This window comes from Megalobrama amblycephala, linkage group LG7, assembly GCF_018812025.1.
Source record: "Megalobrama amblycephala isolate DHTTF-2021 linkage group LG7, ASM1881202v1, whole genome shotgun sequence".
NCBI lineage: Eukaryota > Metazoa > Chordata > Actinopteri > Cypriniformes > Xenocyprididae > Megalobrama > Megalobrama amblycephala.
This window is the reverse complement of record NC_063050.1, coordinates 41,584,133-41,602,996: the sequence shown is the minus strand read 5'-3', so window position 1 is coordinate 41,602,996 and position 18,864 is coordinate 41,584,133. Positions and strand designations below refer to the sequence as shown.

Sequence of the window (18,864 nt, the reverse complement as noted above, 5' to 3'; positions counted from 1 at the left end):
CATCCTCCATTACATCATGAGATAAATTCTCATTGGCTGGAAGAAATGAGTCTATGATGACATCATGTCCTTTATGAGATCATGCTTAAAATAGCATTCTAAAAATATTTTAGCATTCTATTTTCGGCTCACATAAGGTGTAAAGTGATTATAACTAATTCATTTCAAGAGTGTTTAACTTTAACTTTTTTTATTTATTTGGTGGTGTAAACCAGACGAAAGCACAGAGTTTCCAGATTTTCAGCATCTTTTTCTATTACAGATTTTTGCCCAACTGGACTTACCTGAAAATATTTTGGGCAAGGTGTTTACAAAGCAAAATGACACCATACGCTATTGTTTCACTAATTAATCATTGCCAAACAGGCTGTCACAAAAGTCAGAAAATCCTGCCTATACCTGTATGTACACCAACGCACAACCACACACAATATTATAGTCATAAAAAATACTTGATAGTCATAATCATTTCACACCCTCTTGAATCAACGCTCAAGTGCACAGCATTACTTGAAAGCACAGATGTGTGTACAATAATGAATGCACCACATACAAACAAACTTGGGTGTTTGGAGTTTTGCCAGTTCCACTTCCACACCCCTAACTGCCAAAAGAAAAAGAAAAAGAAAATAAATTCACTGTTGTGCAGTATTGCTTTTGCAGGTGTTTGCGAAATAGAGATAGAGAGAGAGATGTGGGTGGGTGCAAGGTGAGAGTGTTGGGGCGAGAGTAATTCTGGTAAAGGTCGGGTAAATTTGAAAGGTTTGCTTTATATTACGGGTAAATAGACATTTAGGTTGGGTTCATATGCATTGACGTCATCAGGTATGCAATATGTTATTGTTGCTGATGACTTGGCAAAACTCCAGTATTAATAACTTTACATTAATAACACACCATTGCGTGACTGACAGTTTCAGTAAAATGTGTTAATATACTTTCACTATATCATTGAGTTATGTATGTATGTATATATATATATATATATATATATATATATATATATATATATATATATATATAGAGAGAGAGAGAGAGAGAGAGAGAGAGAGAGAGAGAGAGACTGTGAGACTATAGGCCTAATACAATGGTGAAAGTACTTGATAATGATAATGAGCTTTAACTTGAACCTAACCCCCAGCATTCCATATGCACCTTTTATTAACATGATCAAACAACACTAAAAACTCTATCATTTGTAAATTATATAATATAATTTGTTAATTAATTAAGTCATTTGTCTTCTTCCATTGTTGGAGAACCAGGCGACCTTTATCCATGCTCGTTAGATCTTTGAAACTCTGTGAGGCGTGTCTTGTCAGGAAGGGAAAGAGGAGAGATAGAGAGAGACAAACAGAGAAGGAAGGAAAGGGCGGAGAGGGAGAGGCAGGCAGGCAGGCACACACACCCAGCCCTTTCTCTTCTCTTCTGCCCCCTCCTGTCTCCGGCTGAGCGTATCTGGAGCCAAGAGCGCGCCCGTGAGCGCGCCCCACCCTCACCTCCCGCGAGCGCCCTCCCACCCGGCCTTAATCATGTGATAGACTCTAAATTCACTCAGGACACTTTAAACGCTTGGACAAGAAGTTGTTTCGTAACTCTCCGGATAGTTTTTCGGCGTCTGCCTAAATGCAAGTGTGTCATTTGGATGTGTTTCATGCTAGCGTGATTCGGGTTCTTGCTGTCGTCTGTGGTCCTTCATAACGGCGCACTTTTAACTTGAGGAATATTTACTGACATGTAAGTTACTATCTTTATTAAATACTATCAACTGTCTTATATAGCCTACCATCGACAGTCAAATAAGCAGAAACAAAGCCTTCTGCTGCTCCTGAGGTTGTAAACTAACATTTTAGTCCACTTTTATATATTACTTTTTTTAAAAATAAATCAAAAATATTACATATTTAATAAATTAACATAAAAATACTAACAAACGTATGAATTATGCGTTTATAAGTAAAACAGACCTACATGTATTTATTTTTTTTCTGTCCTTTTTAGAAAGTGGACTTTCCTACAATAGTTCTGACAAACATTTATGGGTCAGTGTCAAATAAGGATGTCCGAGAGGTCCGAGATATTTGTTTTCATGATTAAATTGAGAGAAAAAGGTGTAAACAATTTTCTACACACAAATTGTCATAATAATATAATAACTGAATTACTCTAAAAATGTCGAATAGTGCAAAAAATATCAAATATCAATATTTTTATTGAAAAAACATGAGTGTAACTTAATCATTATATTCAATAAACGGTTTATAAAAATTCTGACATTATGTTTTGAATAGTAAGACGTTTTATTGGGGTTACTCCATTTGACCTGAACAACATATTTAGTAATATATGTTATATTTTTAAACATTTAATGACTTTGACGCACAATTAAGAGTATTTAAATGGGTCCTTTCTATTTTATACAGTAGGCTACTTTTCCTTTTCCAATCCTTGGACAGTTACACCACCTAGACATTTTTACTTCAACAGTATCACAAAGTATCACTTGAACTGAGAATGAGAAACCATGTAATTTACATTTTTTATTGTATGAAGTGCATTTTCGAACAACTTCAAAAGAATGAGGGCCATGTCACTGACACATACAGGCACATCATGTGTTTGCTTTGATTATTGTGAGTTTTATTAATATTGCTCTTTTGTCACTTACTGTTTTATTGCTGAGATCAACCTGTTCCGGTACTGTCACTGATGTAGTTGTATTGATACGTGTTCTTGGCTGGACTTTAACTTTAATCTTGTATCAGCATAAGTAATTGACACAATTTACAGTCTCTTAGTCCGTTTATGATCAGTACCAGAGCATAAATGCAAATGTAATTTTCAGGCAAATTAAACGAACTGTACAGCCATAGCAACATGTGTGCAGGATCATGTTGATGTGTGCCTGCTTTGGCTCAGTTGCAGTTTTTAACTTAACTTATCATTTATTTTGTCACATTTCTGTGTTAGGAAATGAAGAGAATTTCTCTGCAACTCCTTATATAAGAAGTTTAATTATTAACAAATAGCAGGTCTTTAGTTAATGTACATTCAAACAGTTCAGAATGTCATAACACTTTGATTCATGTATTTTTACAGACCTATATAATAATTTTTGAATATGCATTATATTAATTTGGCAAAATAGTGCATGGCATACATAGTTTTAGTTGAATATACATCTATTATAACTGTTTTTATTCAAGGCAAAAATATTATTTCAAGCTTCAAGCTCCATGCAGTAATTGGTTTGGGTTTTGATCAGCTTTGGCTATATTTAGAGTGGGTATGTTCGGCTATTCATAATTGGACAGCCTGCTGTTGCAATTTGGACTGTATGAAGATTAGGTGCACTGCATAGTTGACATAGCATTTTAGGTGTAAAAATCAAATACAATAAAACTCATAGTCCAAGTCCCAGGGTCAGCTGTATTCTGAGCTTTGTTTCAAGGCTGAGGTTTGCGTCAGACATTCCATCTGGCATATGGAGCCTCTTTTCCTGTTTTCAGCATTTGAGGGGAGGCTGCCTAGGGGGAGTGAACACACACACACTAACACACACACACGCCTGGACCCTCCACCCACTTACACGACTCTTTCCTTGGATCAATACTCTGATGTTATCGCAATACACACACAAACAATCCACTACAAAAGAGGATCATTTTCAGAGCCGCATTCCATTGTTAAAATGCTCGGCCTCTCTCTCTCTCTCTCTCTCTCTCTGTCTCCCTATGTCTCTCTTTTTAGGGCCCAAGCGAAAATTCGCGCAGGGCCCTCTTGTTCTTCTAAGGATTATTATTATTTTTTTTTTTTTTTTTTTTTGGGGCCTTAACATGCTCAAAAACTCTTGAAAATTGGCACACACATTGGAATCCGCGGCCATTAGGACGCCGGAGAGGCTGGTACCCGGGCGTGGCAGGGGGGCTCGACAGCGCCCCCTTGAAAAAAGTCTGAAAATTTGGTCCATATATTAAACACGCTTGCACGTATTAGTATGAAACTCAGTACACATATAGACCTCATCGGGCCGAACAACTTTCGTGCTCTAAGTTAAACACCACGCCAACAGGAAGTCAGCTATTAAGGGTTGTTTGAAAAACGCATGCTCTGGAATTTGATATACTCCTCCTAGACGATTAATCCGATCGCCACCAAACTCGGTCAGCATGAAGTCAAGACACTGATGATTAAAAATTGCCAGGGGATTTTTGATATCTCGAACGGTTTGGCCGTGGCGAGGCAACGAATTTATGGCGAGAAAAAGGAAACAGGAAATGTGTTATAACGTCTGCATACATATATTGATCTTTATGAAACTTCACGAGTGTGTTCGTTATAGGAGTCTGATCACATGGATGTGACTATTGTGAGTCAAAGTTATAGCGCCACCAACTGGCAGCAGGAAGTGTATCACTTTTTGAAATGTTTTGAGATCACCCTCTTATTTTTACCTGATTTGCTTCAAACTTCATCAGTGTAATGTCAATACACAGCAGATGTAGACCTATGACAGGATTTTTGATATTTGAAATATTGTTGCCATGGCAACAGGTCAAACTGTAATAATATTCTTGAGTGTTTTTGAGGCTCTTAACATGCTTCAAATTGCATGAAACTCGACACACACATCAATATTGTCAACCAGTAGACATGGACAAAGCCATAGAAATGGGCGTGGTGGAGGGGCTCAGTAGCGCCACCTTTTGACAAAAGTGGGGGGTTAGTTTTTCCTACAATCACCAAACTCGGTACACATATTGTTCTCATCAAGCCGGACAATTTTCTAATTTACATTCATTAGCTCCGACCAACAGGAAGTCAGCTATTTTGGTTTGAATGTTAATTTTTTGAAAAAACAGGCTATGAATTTTATACTACTGCTCCTACAGGGTTTATCCAATTTACACCAAACTTTTTTTAACTTGTTGCTAACACATTGAAGTTGTTTAATTGCAAACGGATTTTGGATATCTCAAACGGTTTGGCCGTGGCGAGGCAACGAATTTATGGCAAGAAAAGGGAAACAAAGTGTTATAACTTCTGCATACATTAATTGATTTTGATGAAACTTCGGCTTAGTCTTCGTTGTACAAGGCTGATCACATGGATGTGACTATTGTGATTCAAAGTAATAGCGCCACCAACTGGAAGCAGAAAATGTGTCACTTTCAGCATACATTGAGATCACCCTCTTATTTTTACCTGATTTGCTTCAAAATTCTCAGAATAATGTTAAAACTCATGTAATCTCTCTATAGTCTTGTAGTCAGTAAATGTGGAGTGAATTTCATAGTCTTTGATGTTTCTGTCTCCCTGCACATGTCTCTGCCACCGGGCTTGGGCCCGCCATTTCTTTTTCTTTTTCTTTAGTTTGAGAAAAGGCAAGAAAGGAAACTATGGCCCCCATGTAGCAGAGCTCCTCTACTGCATGTGTTAGTCTCACTATGGAAACAATAACAGACACATTGTGGCCTTCTCGCTAAATTTTAGTCTAATCTGATCTAATCTTTTAGTCGGATAGAGGCTTACCTGTAAAGTTTTCCACATTGGGATCTCTTTCAATCTCAGATCTCACCCAGCCAACAAAAATGTTCTAAGAATGTTTTGCTAACGTTCTCAGTAAGTTATAAAAATGAATGTACTTTGAGGACATTATTAAAGGATCTATATGTAGAATTCAGACACCCTTGTTATTAGTGACACCTTTGGCTGTTAAGTGAAGTGCAGCCAGCAACTTGTTACTCGTGCACATGAAACGTACAAGAGACTGAAGTGCTAACCTTTAACCCGCAGAAAAAAATCAATCCCCTGGCAACAATTTAAAAGTATCCCAATTATGCGGGAAAACAGCAGACTTGGATGTAAACATCGCCCCAAGTCCTTCACATAAAAATCAGTTCACAGGCTTTCATAGACAACCTAGGAAGTCGAGGAAGGTCTCGTTTTTTAAGCTTCATTACAAACTGTTCACACATTGGCAATAAAAAACCTATTAATACATGAAAATTCTTACATATGGCCCCTTTAAAGACCAGATAACTTTAAAAGAACATTTTGTTAATGTTACTGGAGGAACGTTTGTTCATAACTTTGAGAGAACCATGCCAGAACGTCCAAAGTTCTGAGAATGTTTCCTGTTAACTGGGAAAGCATCTCTCAGGCACCTGGCCGAAAAATCTATCTGTTATCTGAGAGCGGTGGTTATTGACGGGTTGTGTGCATTGAACCAATGCTGTTTCGTTTGGTTTTTGGTTTTGCATGGGCTTGCTATTAGATTCTGCACTTTGTAATTTTGGTTTCTGTATTTTCTCCATGTCAGCAAGCTGGACCGTTTCTCTCTACTAGGAAAGTGCATTAGAGCGTAACACTGCCGTTCTGTGGTTTTGAGTGTGTGTGTGTGCCTTAATGGATTTGCCTACTTCACTGGTCTGCAATGTTGAGTGAAGAGCGTGTGTGATTTATAAAGGTAGATTTGACAGAAAGAGTTTTAAAATGTTCTTCGAACAGTCTGAACTACTCATTCACACCACCTGAGGTCAAGAAAATAATTAATAGTGACACTAAACCCTAAAGCAATGTGAAGTTAAAGTGATAATGTGATATGACAAAGGTATTAAGTTATCAACGTACAAAAACTGAAATTATAGTAAAATTAAGTATTTAAACAACTCAATGTAATTGGTTGTAAAGAATGATAATTATTGGTATTTGATGTGTTACGAAGTCTTGGCACTCTGTAATAACCTCATCTGGAGCGTGTACCAACCTCTGAATTTTATAAGACTATTAAGTTTAATGGACGATTGCGTTTTGTTGTTGTTAGCAGTGAAAGGCTTTATGATTAATGTAACAGATTGACTTCAACTTTGCCAAGCCTGGAGGATAGTTGAGATTGCGAACAGCTCACTTTATCATATTGTCATATAAAGAACTTATTCACCCCTTTGAGATAAACACAACAAAATCAATATAGAAAAACTCACTCTTAAAAACCGTCCGTGTTTAACTATGATGGCGATATACAAACTGTCTCTTTTATTTGGAAAAGGACTGTTTGTTTCACTAAGATTTCCTAAGAAGGGGCTTAGCAGGCTTTGATGCTTCTGCATACAAGGTGAAAAGAAAGCAGTGCTTTGGTAAATATACACTACTGTATTTCAAATAAATGCTGTTCTTTTGAACGTTCTATTCATCAAAGAATCCTGTAAAAATGGAAATTAAGCAGCACAACTGCTTTTCAAATTGATAATAATAAGAAATGTTTCTTGAGCAGCAAATCAGCATATTAGAATGATTTCTGAAGGATCATGTGACACAAGAATGGAGTAATGGCTGCTGAAAATTCACCTTTGATCACAGGAATAAATTACATTTTGAAATTTTTAATTGTAATAATATTTTCAGAATATTACTGTTTTTATGGTTTTAATAATAAAAAACACCTTTGTGCAAAAGAGACTTCTTTCAAAATCTTATACTAATATCAATGTACTACTAGTATACATGTAAGTGTATTTCAAAACTACTTGGGATTAAATTGGCCCACTTTTTAGTGTATAAAAATATGTAACAGTAGTAAACTTTGAGTACACAACTAGTTCAACTACATTTTTCATTTGAACTACAACTATACAACTATACACACCAAACTTTTGAACAGTTTATCGAGGCCTTTCTTACAGGAGCATGACTAACAGACACAACCCTTATTTTCATCAAAATAAAGATGGTTAAGCTCATGCCGTTTTATAAACGTGAGGTTAGTTCAGCTGATAATGAAAAATCCTGTCATCATTTACTCACCCTCATGTTATTCCACACCTATGTAAGTTTTGTTTTTTCCCCCTTCCATCCATTTTCCAAACAGTTTGTCCTATAGGGTCACAGGGATATATGTAGTGTCACATACACTATGTAGAATTCCAAATGAAATATGACCAGACTGTAATGCATTTTGTTTGTAATTTTTGTAGCTTGGCACTGGCAGTATCCCCATTCACTTTCATCGTATGGAAAAGAACAGCCTGTACATTCTGCTGAACTTCTCATTTTGTGTCTAATGGAAGAAAGAAAGCCATACAGGCTTAACATGAGAATGAATAAATTGTGGCAGAACTTTGATTATTGGTTGATCTATTCATTTAATACACTACAGACATTAAGTCAGTGTCTAGTTACTCTTAGTAAAGTATTCAAACTGATGTCATGAATAGCGTTTAACTCATCTGTTGAAATTTGTCTTTTGTTTTGGTATATCTTTAGCTGTATGGAACGGGTCAGTCAAACATGGATCAACATCTTTGTTAATCCTGGAACAACGTTCCAATCAACCAATCAGATTTGAAGGACGGGTTTACAGTTTATGTCAAGTTTAGGCTTACAACAAGGGTTAGGGGCTTCTGCACCATTCTTAATCACCTATCAGTTTCCTCTGATTTTAGGGATAACTTATGGGTTAGGTTTAGGGGTAGGGATAGGGTTAGCACTAAATTTTCATACAAGAATGTTGTTCCAGGATCAACAAACTATGTTGATGCAGGAACATGTCTTACTTGGCAAAATCACAGTGATCGTATAGAACTCTATAATGTTAATTTGAGGTTTGGATTGGTATGTCTGTATATGCGCCACACCTGACCCTGGGGCCAATTGGCGTGCTTGCAAAGCCTGTGTGTGTGTGAGCGCCATTGTCTCTTGCAATAGTAGACCTGTTTACAAGTATATACAGTATGTGTGTCTGAAGTCTCAGAAAGACTGAAAATGCTGGGAGTGTATCTGGACTCAGTGGACCTAGTATGGATCGTTCTGTGTGTGTGCGTGTGCATGTGTGTTAACAGCACCACCCTGGGTTAATGATTGTAAAAAGAGACTTTACATTCACCCCTCTCTCTGTTTCTTCCCTTCTCTCTCAGACTTTGGACTGTAAAAGCACTCACATATAATTAAGCCAGTCTCATGGCTCACTGATGAAGTGTCCCACATCCCGTTTCTGCCTTCTGAGTTCACGCACTCCAGTGAATTCCAATGAAAACAAGTCCTGTGGGTCTTTTTACGTTAACTTTTGGAAATATAAATGGTAGCCAGTACCAATATCACCTGTAGACTTGAGCATCTTTGTGTTGGTCTTTGTGCAAAAACATGCAGATGGTTCAGCAAAATATATTTGTCTCTTTTGTGTTCGCAAGACCACATGCTCATATGTAAGATATCTGATGTGCTTGTGCTGCTGTGTTCATCCCTTGCCTTTAGCTTCCATTGTGCATTGTAGACTTTACTAGCTATTATTCTTCTTTTTGGGCACTTTTGACCCTGTAGACTTTTACAAAATAAACTTTCTTAAAATAAACTTTTCACACTCTCACTAGTTCATTTAATTTCAGCTTACAACATCAATTTTAAACTTTTCCATCACATCTCAAATGATGATCTTGTTTAGTAGCATTGGTGGAAATGACATTTTAACATATTTGGAATAAAACAGTAAAAATAGACTCTTTTGTCTTGCTAAGATTAATTTAAGAGATTGCTTTATTTTTTCATGCCTCATATTTCTTTTCAGACATGGTTTTAATACACTAACTTCGGATTGTTGTGAAAATGATGAACTGAGAGACAGTATTATTAATATTTTACTCTTTGATCAGGTTTTCATAGTTTACAATTAATTAATTAATATTTGATTTGTGTGAAATAAGTTTGGGGTCAGTAAGATTTTTCTTTTTTTGAGGGAGAGAGAGAGAGGTGAAAGGTGCATTAAAAGTGACAGTAAAGACATTTGTAATGTCCTAAAGATTTCTATTTCAAAATAATGAATCATGTGACACTGTGTAATGTCTGCTGAAAATTTAGTTTTCCTATCACAGGAATAAATTAAAATTTAAAAACTGTGATTTTAAACTGTAATAATATTTCACAATATTAATGTTTTTACTGTATTTTTGATCAAATAAAATGGGTAACACTTTATTTTAAGATGATGTAATAACTGCATGTAATTACTAGTACTAACAGTAAATTATGCATAATAACTAACTCTGAACCAAACCCTAACCATAACTCTATAGTAAGTACGTGCAGTTAATTAATATTACTCACTACTTATTTGAGGAAGTACAATGTAACTACGTCACCTTAAAATAAAGTGTAACCAAACCAAGCTTTGTTGACTTGAGCATAAGAGATTTCTTCCAAAAACATTAAAAAAATCTTACTGACCCCAAACTTTTGAACACTAGTGTATGTTTACAGTTTATTATTAATATTTTTATGATGAATTTTCATATTTCAAGACTGAAAATCTGGGTCTGAGACAAGAGTATCTCAAAAAATACCTATAAGGCATCAACAACAACAGCAACAAAAAGCATAGTAAAAAGACTGTTTTAATGCAAACATTTTCATTTGAAACAAAGACCCTGAAGTTGAAGAAACACCCTAAGATGTGGTAAGATCAGGGAGTGAATCATTATCTAAGGATGAAATTTAGTAGCAGTTCAATGATGTGGCCTCTCTGTTCCCCAAGACCATACTGGGAAATGAGTCAGGTGGAAAAAGCTCTAATAGTGTTGCAATCTTATGTACAACCACACACAAACAGTGTTCATTGCCCTGGGCATCTTAACTTCCCCTGTACTTTAAGTGATTAGTGTTTCAGCACCTTGCTCATGCTTCTCTGCTTTTGTGTGCTTGGAATGAAGAATGACTTCCTCATGACACACCTTTGATGCGGGACTTTTTGCCACTAACTGATATACTACTGTTTGGTTTCTGTATTTCACAGAATTCCAGTGGCAGCAGCCATGCTCATGTGTGACTCGATAAATACAGACATGGTGAGTACAGCTGTTAATATTCTCAAATAAATTGGTTGTAAAGAAATAGTTGGTATGATGGTACAAATAATTTCTGAAAAGTTTTGTAGAGATCTCTTCTACACTGTAAAAGGCTGTAAATAAAACATAAAAGATTACTGGAGTTTGACAAGCAAGAAAACTACTTCAAAATTTCGTTTTTAATTCAAAGTGTTAATTGCAGATTCTTTGTAATCATATTGTTGAAACAAGCAATTTCTGAGTGAGAATTGTTTGTACACCATTCCCCCCCCCCCCAGTGTATTAGCCAAAAGAAGTTGTTTTGAACTAATCTGAAATGTTTCTTCACTTCCTGATGCTTGGTCTGGTTCTTTGCATCCGGTTTACGTGATTTTAAAGAAAACAATGCTTCACTTTCCGTTTCCAATAACAAACCTGCCTTACCAACTAACTCACAATGGGCTGCCTGGCACATGGCCATCTGAACACCCTGGTCTTGGGTCATCGGAGTGTTTGTTCAAGTGCTGTATCCATGTGCGATCTTGAATTCTGGGTAATAGCAGGAGACTCATTGATAGAGACTAATAAGGGTATTTTTGAATTGCATGAGTATATTATTAGGATATTACAAAATGTAACTCAAAAGCCCATCTCGTACTTGCTTGCTTTCTCATTTTCTCTCTAACTGCAGATGGACATGCATTCCTTTCTTATTAGGTTAGAAGTTTATATGGGGTGGGAAGTTGAATTTGGCTCATACTCAGTCATTCAAAGTTAGTCTTTTTTTGTGGGTTTATAGTCCCCAGACTCAACTCCTGCTCAGCACAGCTGCTTTATATGAGTGCTTGTGTAATTATGTACATGTGAATGTGTAAATAAGCTAGCAAGTTCTGTGTGTTTAAAGTCTCTTTCTCTTTCTCTTGTAGTCATTATACCAGTCTTACCCCATCGCGATTAAACCACCATCTGAAGCCTTTGGAGTCATATCTCCCGTGGTCACTACTTCCGCAGCCCAGCTGTACCATCCTCACTTCCATTACTCCAGCTATCCAGCACACTATCCCTACGGGAGCCCGCCTCACACGCACCCGCAGTCCCAGGACGTCCATCACTCCCAGAACGAACCTGTCGACTTAACCGTCAGCAAAAGATCCTCCGTTTCGTCGCCTTCATCATCTCTGGCATCATCATCACCAAGAGACACCCCTCCATCCCAATATGAGCGCGCCAGTCCAGTCTCACGTCCTCACCTTGGCTCCGGCTCTGTAACAGGAAGCCCTTCCCGGTCATCTCAGTCAAGGCAGCTGACCCCACCATTGGCCCTTTCCATTCCTGCGGTAAGAATAGGGGCGATGCTTTACTGTTGGTGCCATGGTATTGAATGATGACCATATTACCATGCCATGGTATTTACATGGTAATCCATTACCATACATGAAAATAATCTACAAATGTCTTCTTTTATTACCTAGTTTGTATGATATGTCATTCATTAAAAATAAAAATGCAATTCATAAATACATTTATTTGAATACATATCTTCTAAGCATGTTTTTTTTTTTAAGTTCTGATTTAAAATAGATGTTATTATTATTATTTACTATTTTAACAAAACGAATTGAAACAATATTGTATGTCATAGAGAGGACCTCTGTAATGCACTGACCACTGTACTGTATTAATGATTAATGAAGGCATATCATCAACTATGAAATTGTCTTTGTGTCTTCTTGTCTAAAATTTAGAGGCCAACAGACATTTCTTGTGTCATGTCTTATCCTGGGTTTTCTGGTATACAGGTGACGCAGGTTTTAACACCATTTGTATCGAGCCCTGGCATCATTCCAGTAATTTCTATGCTGCAGCAGTTACCTGTACTCTACCCCCCCTCCTTACACCTGCCTTCCTCCATCATGATTTCACCCGTCACACCTGAAGATCCTGCTCACCACAAACAATGTAAGGGGATGACATATTGCATCACACATAGACATATTCATATTTGATCCTTAAAGGGATAGTTCACCCAAAAATGAAAATTCTGTCATCATTTACTCACCCTCAAGCAGTTCCAAACCTGTATGAATTTCTTTGTTCTGCTGAACACAAAGGAAGATATTTCAAAGAATGTCAGTAACCAAACAGATCTCACCCCCCATGTACTACCATAGTAGGAAAAATAAATACTATGGTAGTCAATGGGGGGCGAGATCTGTTTCGTTACTGAAATTCTTCCAAATATCTTCCTTTGTGTTCAGCAGAACAAAGAAATTCATACAGGTTTGGAACTGCTTGAGGGTGAGTAAATGATGACAGAATTTTCATTTTTGGGTGAACTATCCCTTTAAGCAAGAAATCATGAGTTTTAATGGGTGACAGTTGTAGTAATATAGCCTTACATATTTTTTTTTGTGTGTGTTTGATTGATTTCTCTCTTGTGTCTTGTTTACAGTTCCCACAATGAAGTCAGAGAATCCCCCAGACAAACACGAGCTCCTCAAGCCAATCAAATCTGAACCCCACCCTGAACACGCTCAGGATCCCCGCAGCCAGGAAATAACCTCATCCGTCATTACTGTCCCACAGAGTTATGAGTGAGTGCTGAGCCCTCAAACACTATATGCTCACTTTGTTCTTTGTTAAATCACCATTCATTTGTACAATAACGGGTAACACTTGAGCATGTATGCTATGAGAATGTTTATGAAAAATTGTAAGTTGGGGACTTTGTGTTTGTGCATGCGATTGTGGTTCTTTGTAAGACAGGTCACAGCTTGTCACTTTAGGGGGTTTTGTAGCATGTTTTCACGCACTTACAGTAGTGTCAATGTACAGTCAACACTGTACATCTGCTCGGAAAAACAACCTACTGGATTCCATTTAGAAGTCTGTAATTATTACACACAGATGCAAAATGCTGCACATATTCTATCTATCTATCTATCTATCTATCTATCTATCTATCTATCTATCTATCTATCTATCTATCTATCTATCTATCTATCTATCTATCTAATCTTTAAAAGTAGAAATATATATCTCTGCATTTAAATACAGGAAGAAACTGCATAACCTCTTGAAATGGGATCGCATTTATAGTGGGTTTGGCCTAAAATTCTCTTTCAATCGTGAAAGTATGTGTGTGTGTTTGTGTGGTGTAACTCATATATTTCTATATCTGATGTTTCTTGCTGTGGGTCTGATAAAATTCCCCAGCATGCACTTCAGAGACAGTGTGTCTCCAAGTATTTTTCAAACCCTCATGGTGTGGGAATGTATCTGTACTTGTGTGTAGAGTTTTTTTTTTTTTTTTGCATTATTATTTTGTGTGTATTAGTGCACTTTTACAGTGGGTGTGGTGTTAACTTCAGTTATGGACATACTGTATGACAGAAAGAAAAATAAGTGGTGAAATAAAGAAAATGGGGCGATGTTTATGAGGAAGGGTGGAGAGAGGAAGGGAGGAGGAAGGTGGAGTGATAATTTTATATTGGGTACAGAGCCAAAAAATAGCTACTCTTTAGGAACAAATGTCAGAAAGTGGGAGAATAAGTGAAATATTGTAATGTAGATGATGTAGCATAGCAGGGAAGCTAAGGTGTATCGAGAGACGGGAGAGAAAGAGAGAGAGAAGCAGGATGTATTTAATTACAGGGTGTTTTTGGGCAGAACTTACAGTAAGTGGTATTTCTGTTAAGTAAATTTACTGAAAATCATAAGCCCAGTCACCTAGAAAAGTAACAGCCTTTCCTCAACAAGTTGCACAATTGGATATATTGTTTATGTCTACAGCACATATGGTGCAGAACGAGTTACGTTCTTAAATGCCTTGTGGTTAAGGCCTACGTGTGAGTAGTAGTAATAAGGATAGCACTTCTAATAAAATTCACAGAGGAAGCACATAACAGCACCAAAAATCATATACTGTAATTAAACTAAATCTAATGTGTAGCTAACTAAGGTCATCAATACATACCATACTCAATGCTTTGAGGTTGACTGTATGGTATGGCTCTGACCCCTTGTGGTTAAAGCAAGAGCTGCACTCCAAACAAATACCATTAATAAAGACGTTCTTCTTCTTTTTTGTCTTTAACAGGACAAAAACACACTCTGTGATTGTACGTCGAAAGGTAGAATCTCCAGATCCATTGAAGAAGCGTCGAATTCATCGCTGTGACTTCAATGGCTGCAATAAAGTCTATACCAAAAGCTCCCACCTGAAAGCTCATAGACGCACACATACAGGTAAATATATGTAGACTTTTGTGCATACACACACACATTACTTCAGTCATTGTGATTTTGCCAAGTGAGACATGTTCCTGGATCAACATATTTTGTTGATCCTGGAACAACATTCCTGTCTGAAACTTTAGTCCTGGACCCTACCTCTAAACCTAACCCTACCCATAAGTTTTCCCTAAAATCAGAGGGAACTGAATAACACTGATGTAGAAGCAACTAACTCTGCTTGTAAGCCTATATTGACATAAACTGTAAACTTGTCTCTCAAATATGATTGGTTGATTGAAATGTTGTTCCAGGATCAACAAAGATGTTGATCCAGGAACATGTTGTACTTGGTGAAATCACATTTACCATTCCAAACCCACAAGACTTTCGTTCATCTTCGGAACACAAATGAAGATATTTTTGATGAAATCTGAGAGATTTCTGTCCCTCCGTAGACAGCTACACAACTATCACTTTAATGCTTCAAAAAGTTCATAAAGAGATCGGAAAACTAATCCATATGAATTGAGTGGTTTAGTCCAAATTTTCTAAAGAGACTTGATCGCTTTATATGATGAACAGATTTAATTTATTCACATTATTCACATTAACATTGATCAGTAAACATAAACAGAAGCTCAACCGAACGTGCTTGAACCCTCTTGTGGAAGCTAGTTCATCTTTGACACTCACATACATTAACTTATAAACACATTCACACATTCACAAACAATGTAGAAAACAATACATGAACAGACTGTTACTCACTTTATAGGCACGCACACAACTTTAACAAAGATATAAATTGCTACAGTACAGCTAGCATCCGTCCGCTTTCCCGATCGGTATGACTAAGCTCAGTGGGCGGGACCGCTGATCTGCACGTCCTGTACGGAGCGCTGATTGGCGCGCTGAATGGATGCTGCGTGTGAGTCAACTCTAGTGTATTGCAAGGGAAACTAAGGCACGAGAATATAACTTGTGTGTAGTCTTTTTTACAATATGTGAATAAAAGCCTAAATTAAATCTGTTCATCATATGAAGCAATTGTGTCTCTTCAGAAAATCTGGACTAAAACACTCAATTCATATGGATTAGGTCCACGAACTCTTTATTAACTTTTTGCAGCGTCAAAGTGGTAGTTGCGTAGCTGTCTATGGAAGGACAAAAAGCTCTCAAATTTCATCAAAAAGATCTTCATTTGTGTTCCAAAGATGAACGAAAGTCTTACGGGTTTGTAATGACATGAGGGTGAATAATTAATGACAGAATTTTCATTTTTGGGTGAACTATCCATTCTTTTGTGTGATATAAGACTTGATATTTTTGTTGGGTTTCAAGTTCAAAATGACAATGACGGTGATTGAGATGCTTTTCATAAATACATGAAATCAAAATAATTTATTTTTTACATTTTTTATCATCTTAGAGATTATTATTGACCCATATACAGATAAAATGCTCTTCTAAATATTCTTTCCCATCTCTGTGTGTGACCGTTTAGGAGAGAAGCCCTACAAGTGCATGTGGGAAGGCTGTACGTGGAAGTTTGCCCGCTCTGATGAGCTGACCCGTCACTTTCGGAAACACACGGGAGTAAAGCCGTTCCAGTGCCCTGACTGTGATCGCACCTTCTCTCGCTCCGATCACCTCGCCCTGCACAAGAAGCGCCATCTGCTGGTGTGAGCTCAATACCGCAATACGTGAACAGAGCAGAAATCGCACCTTCTATTATAAGCCGTTGCTCAACAGGAGCTTCATCTTCAGTGATGTTAAGGGCCGTTTTGTGTATCCTGTCCCCTTCCTGTCCAGGATACGATGCGTATAGGCAGAAAGAGTGGAACTGATGGATTATACGATGGCTAGCTCTTACTTCATGAAAAGAATTGTTGTCCAAGTGGATTTTGTCACCGTTACTATGGATCTGGACCAATTCTGATATGACCATTATATAGACAAAATTGAATGCCATTCAAATTCAAAGCGATAGGCACCTTTAAGTCTTTTTCTTGATACCAAGCTCTCTCTCTCTCCCTTATCTCTCTATAAACGTCTCTCTATCGTTATGTTTTGCCCTCTGCAGGTCAGAGGGCCCATTGTGCCAATTATAGCACTACACAAACAAGCAAATGCACATGCAGTATGTCAGTAGCCGGTCACACACACAACTCAGACAGTTTCACACCATCTCTCTTTTAATGTTGATTTAGGTTGCAACTCGGGTCAAACCTGCACAATGTGAATTTTTCTTTTTTTTTTTTTTATATTATTAGGATAAATGAATATGTATACGCAGATTCTGTATATGTATTCAGCATGTGTGTTTCATGTTTAAGTGCAAGGACCAAAGCTGACTGACCATTTGATTTGGTCTGTCAGTCATATACTTTGACTCTTAAGGGTCAAGTTTTGACAAAAAAATTGTTTTTGGTTCCAAAAGTAGCTTCTGAGCACCTGACCTATTACTAACCTAGTAAAACATTGACATGTTTTATTAATTGTAATCATGAATTAATATTACCGTAAGTACTATGTACTGTGTAAGTTCTTGCAACTATGCACATGCACAATTTATGATTTAGAAATGAAATTTAAGTATTGATTTTACCCCACAAACATTTAAAAAATCCAGGTAATTATGTTTGAGAGGTCATATGCTATATAAATATATAAATGCTAATAGGCTGGTCTTCAAAGTGAACGCTTGATCATCCAACACATACATGTCAGTTGCAAGGACTTATAGAATGCTTCAGTTTGTTTAATCTCACCATTATTCATATTTGAATAATTTTCGTAATCATGAATATTCATATAATCCTAAATATTTTGTTGTGTCTTGTTGTGTTTTATCAAATCCAATGTCTGAGGCTCAAAAGGGTAAAATCTTTATTTCACTGAGGGGTGTTGAGGTGGAGAAATGTGATAAATGTGAACCATTTAATAAGGGGCATTATTTTTTTCGCAGTTAGAGTGAGTTCATCTAGGTTATGGGTAACAACAATCTCACTGCTAACACTTTGTTTGTGAGAGATATGTTTAACATGTGAGGCTATCGTGGATATATGCAGGGATGAGTGTAGCCTACTCTTGTTTTTCTGTTTGTAGGTTTTGCATATCATTTTTATGTGAACAAATGTTTGTAAAGGGCAATGTGTAAACGGAAACAGTGCACTTTAAAAATAGATTTGAAATGGCAAATATCTATAAATGGGGGCCATGAATAGCTTGAAGCTTTGGGCTACATCTCAGTATGTTTCTCTTTCTTATAGTAGTTTAACAGTTTGTAATAGGCCAGTTTTCTGTTTTTCTCTTCTCAACTGAAGGACAATTTTGAAGAACATTTCGAAGGAGGAAAAGAACAAGGGGGTGCTTACATAAGAAAGGAAAAAGTCCTTTATGAAACGATTGAGAATTAAAGAGAAAAGGATGAAACATTTGTTTCTTGGTCTAATGTATAAACCACAGCAAAGCTGTACTACACTTCACAGAAATGATCTAATAGGATAGGATAATGGAAATATTAATATATATATAGCCTATATTTTTAAAGGAATAATATGACTGAATAGGCAATTTATAGAAAGCATGATTATGATATATTTTTAATCCAAAACAAATATACAGTTTTATAAAGATGTGAATCTTCTGTCTTTTTTAATTTACTTATATTTTTCACAGTTCAAGGGGAATATTATGCTGTGTCATTATATCAAACTGTGAATTTAAATACAAATTGTTCAAACACTTTTTTGTATTATATAGATTTAAATATGTATCATTCAATAAACTTTTTATGGTCAATATTTTGTAT

The 18,864-nt window shown here is 36.7% G+C and overlaps 1 protein-coding gene across 2 annotated transcripts; it reads left to right on the top strand.

Annotated features, from left to right (window-relative positions):
• Positions 1 to 1,512: 1,512 nt before the first annotated feature.
• On the top strand, positions 1,513 to 18,854 carry klf3 (Kruppel-like factor 3 (basic)). 2 transcript variants are annotated; one of them, XM_048197494.1, is made up of 7 exons: positions 1,513 to 1,737; positions 10,784 to 10,835; positions 11,741 to 12,151; positions 12,560 to 12,773; positions 13,267 to 13,408; positions 14,914 to 15,062; positions 16,555 to 18,854. In XM_048197494.1, the coding sequence occupies exons 2-7, from the start codon at positions 10,803 to 10,805 to the stop codon at positions 16,734 to 16,736; spliced, it is 1,131 nt and encodes a 376-aa protein (XP_048053451.1). In that variant the 5' UTR covers positions 1,513 to 1,737; positions 10,784 to 10,802; the 3' UTR covers positions 16,737 to 18,854. The 2 variants fall into 2 exon arrangements, with proteins under 2 accessions (XP_048053451.1, XP_048053452.1); XM_048197495.1 differs by having other exon boundaries at positions 1,526 to 1,737; positions 12,614 to 12,773.
• The last annotated feature ends 10 nt before the right edge of the window (positions 18,855 to 18,864 follow it).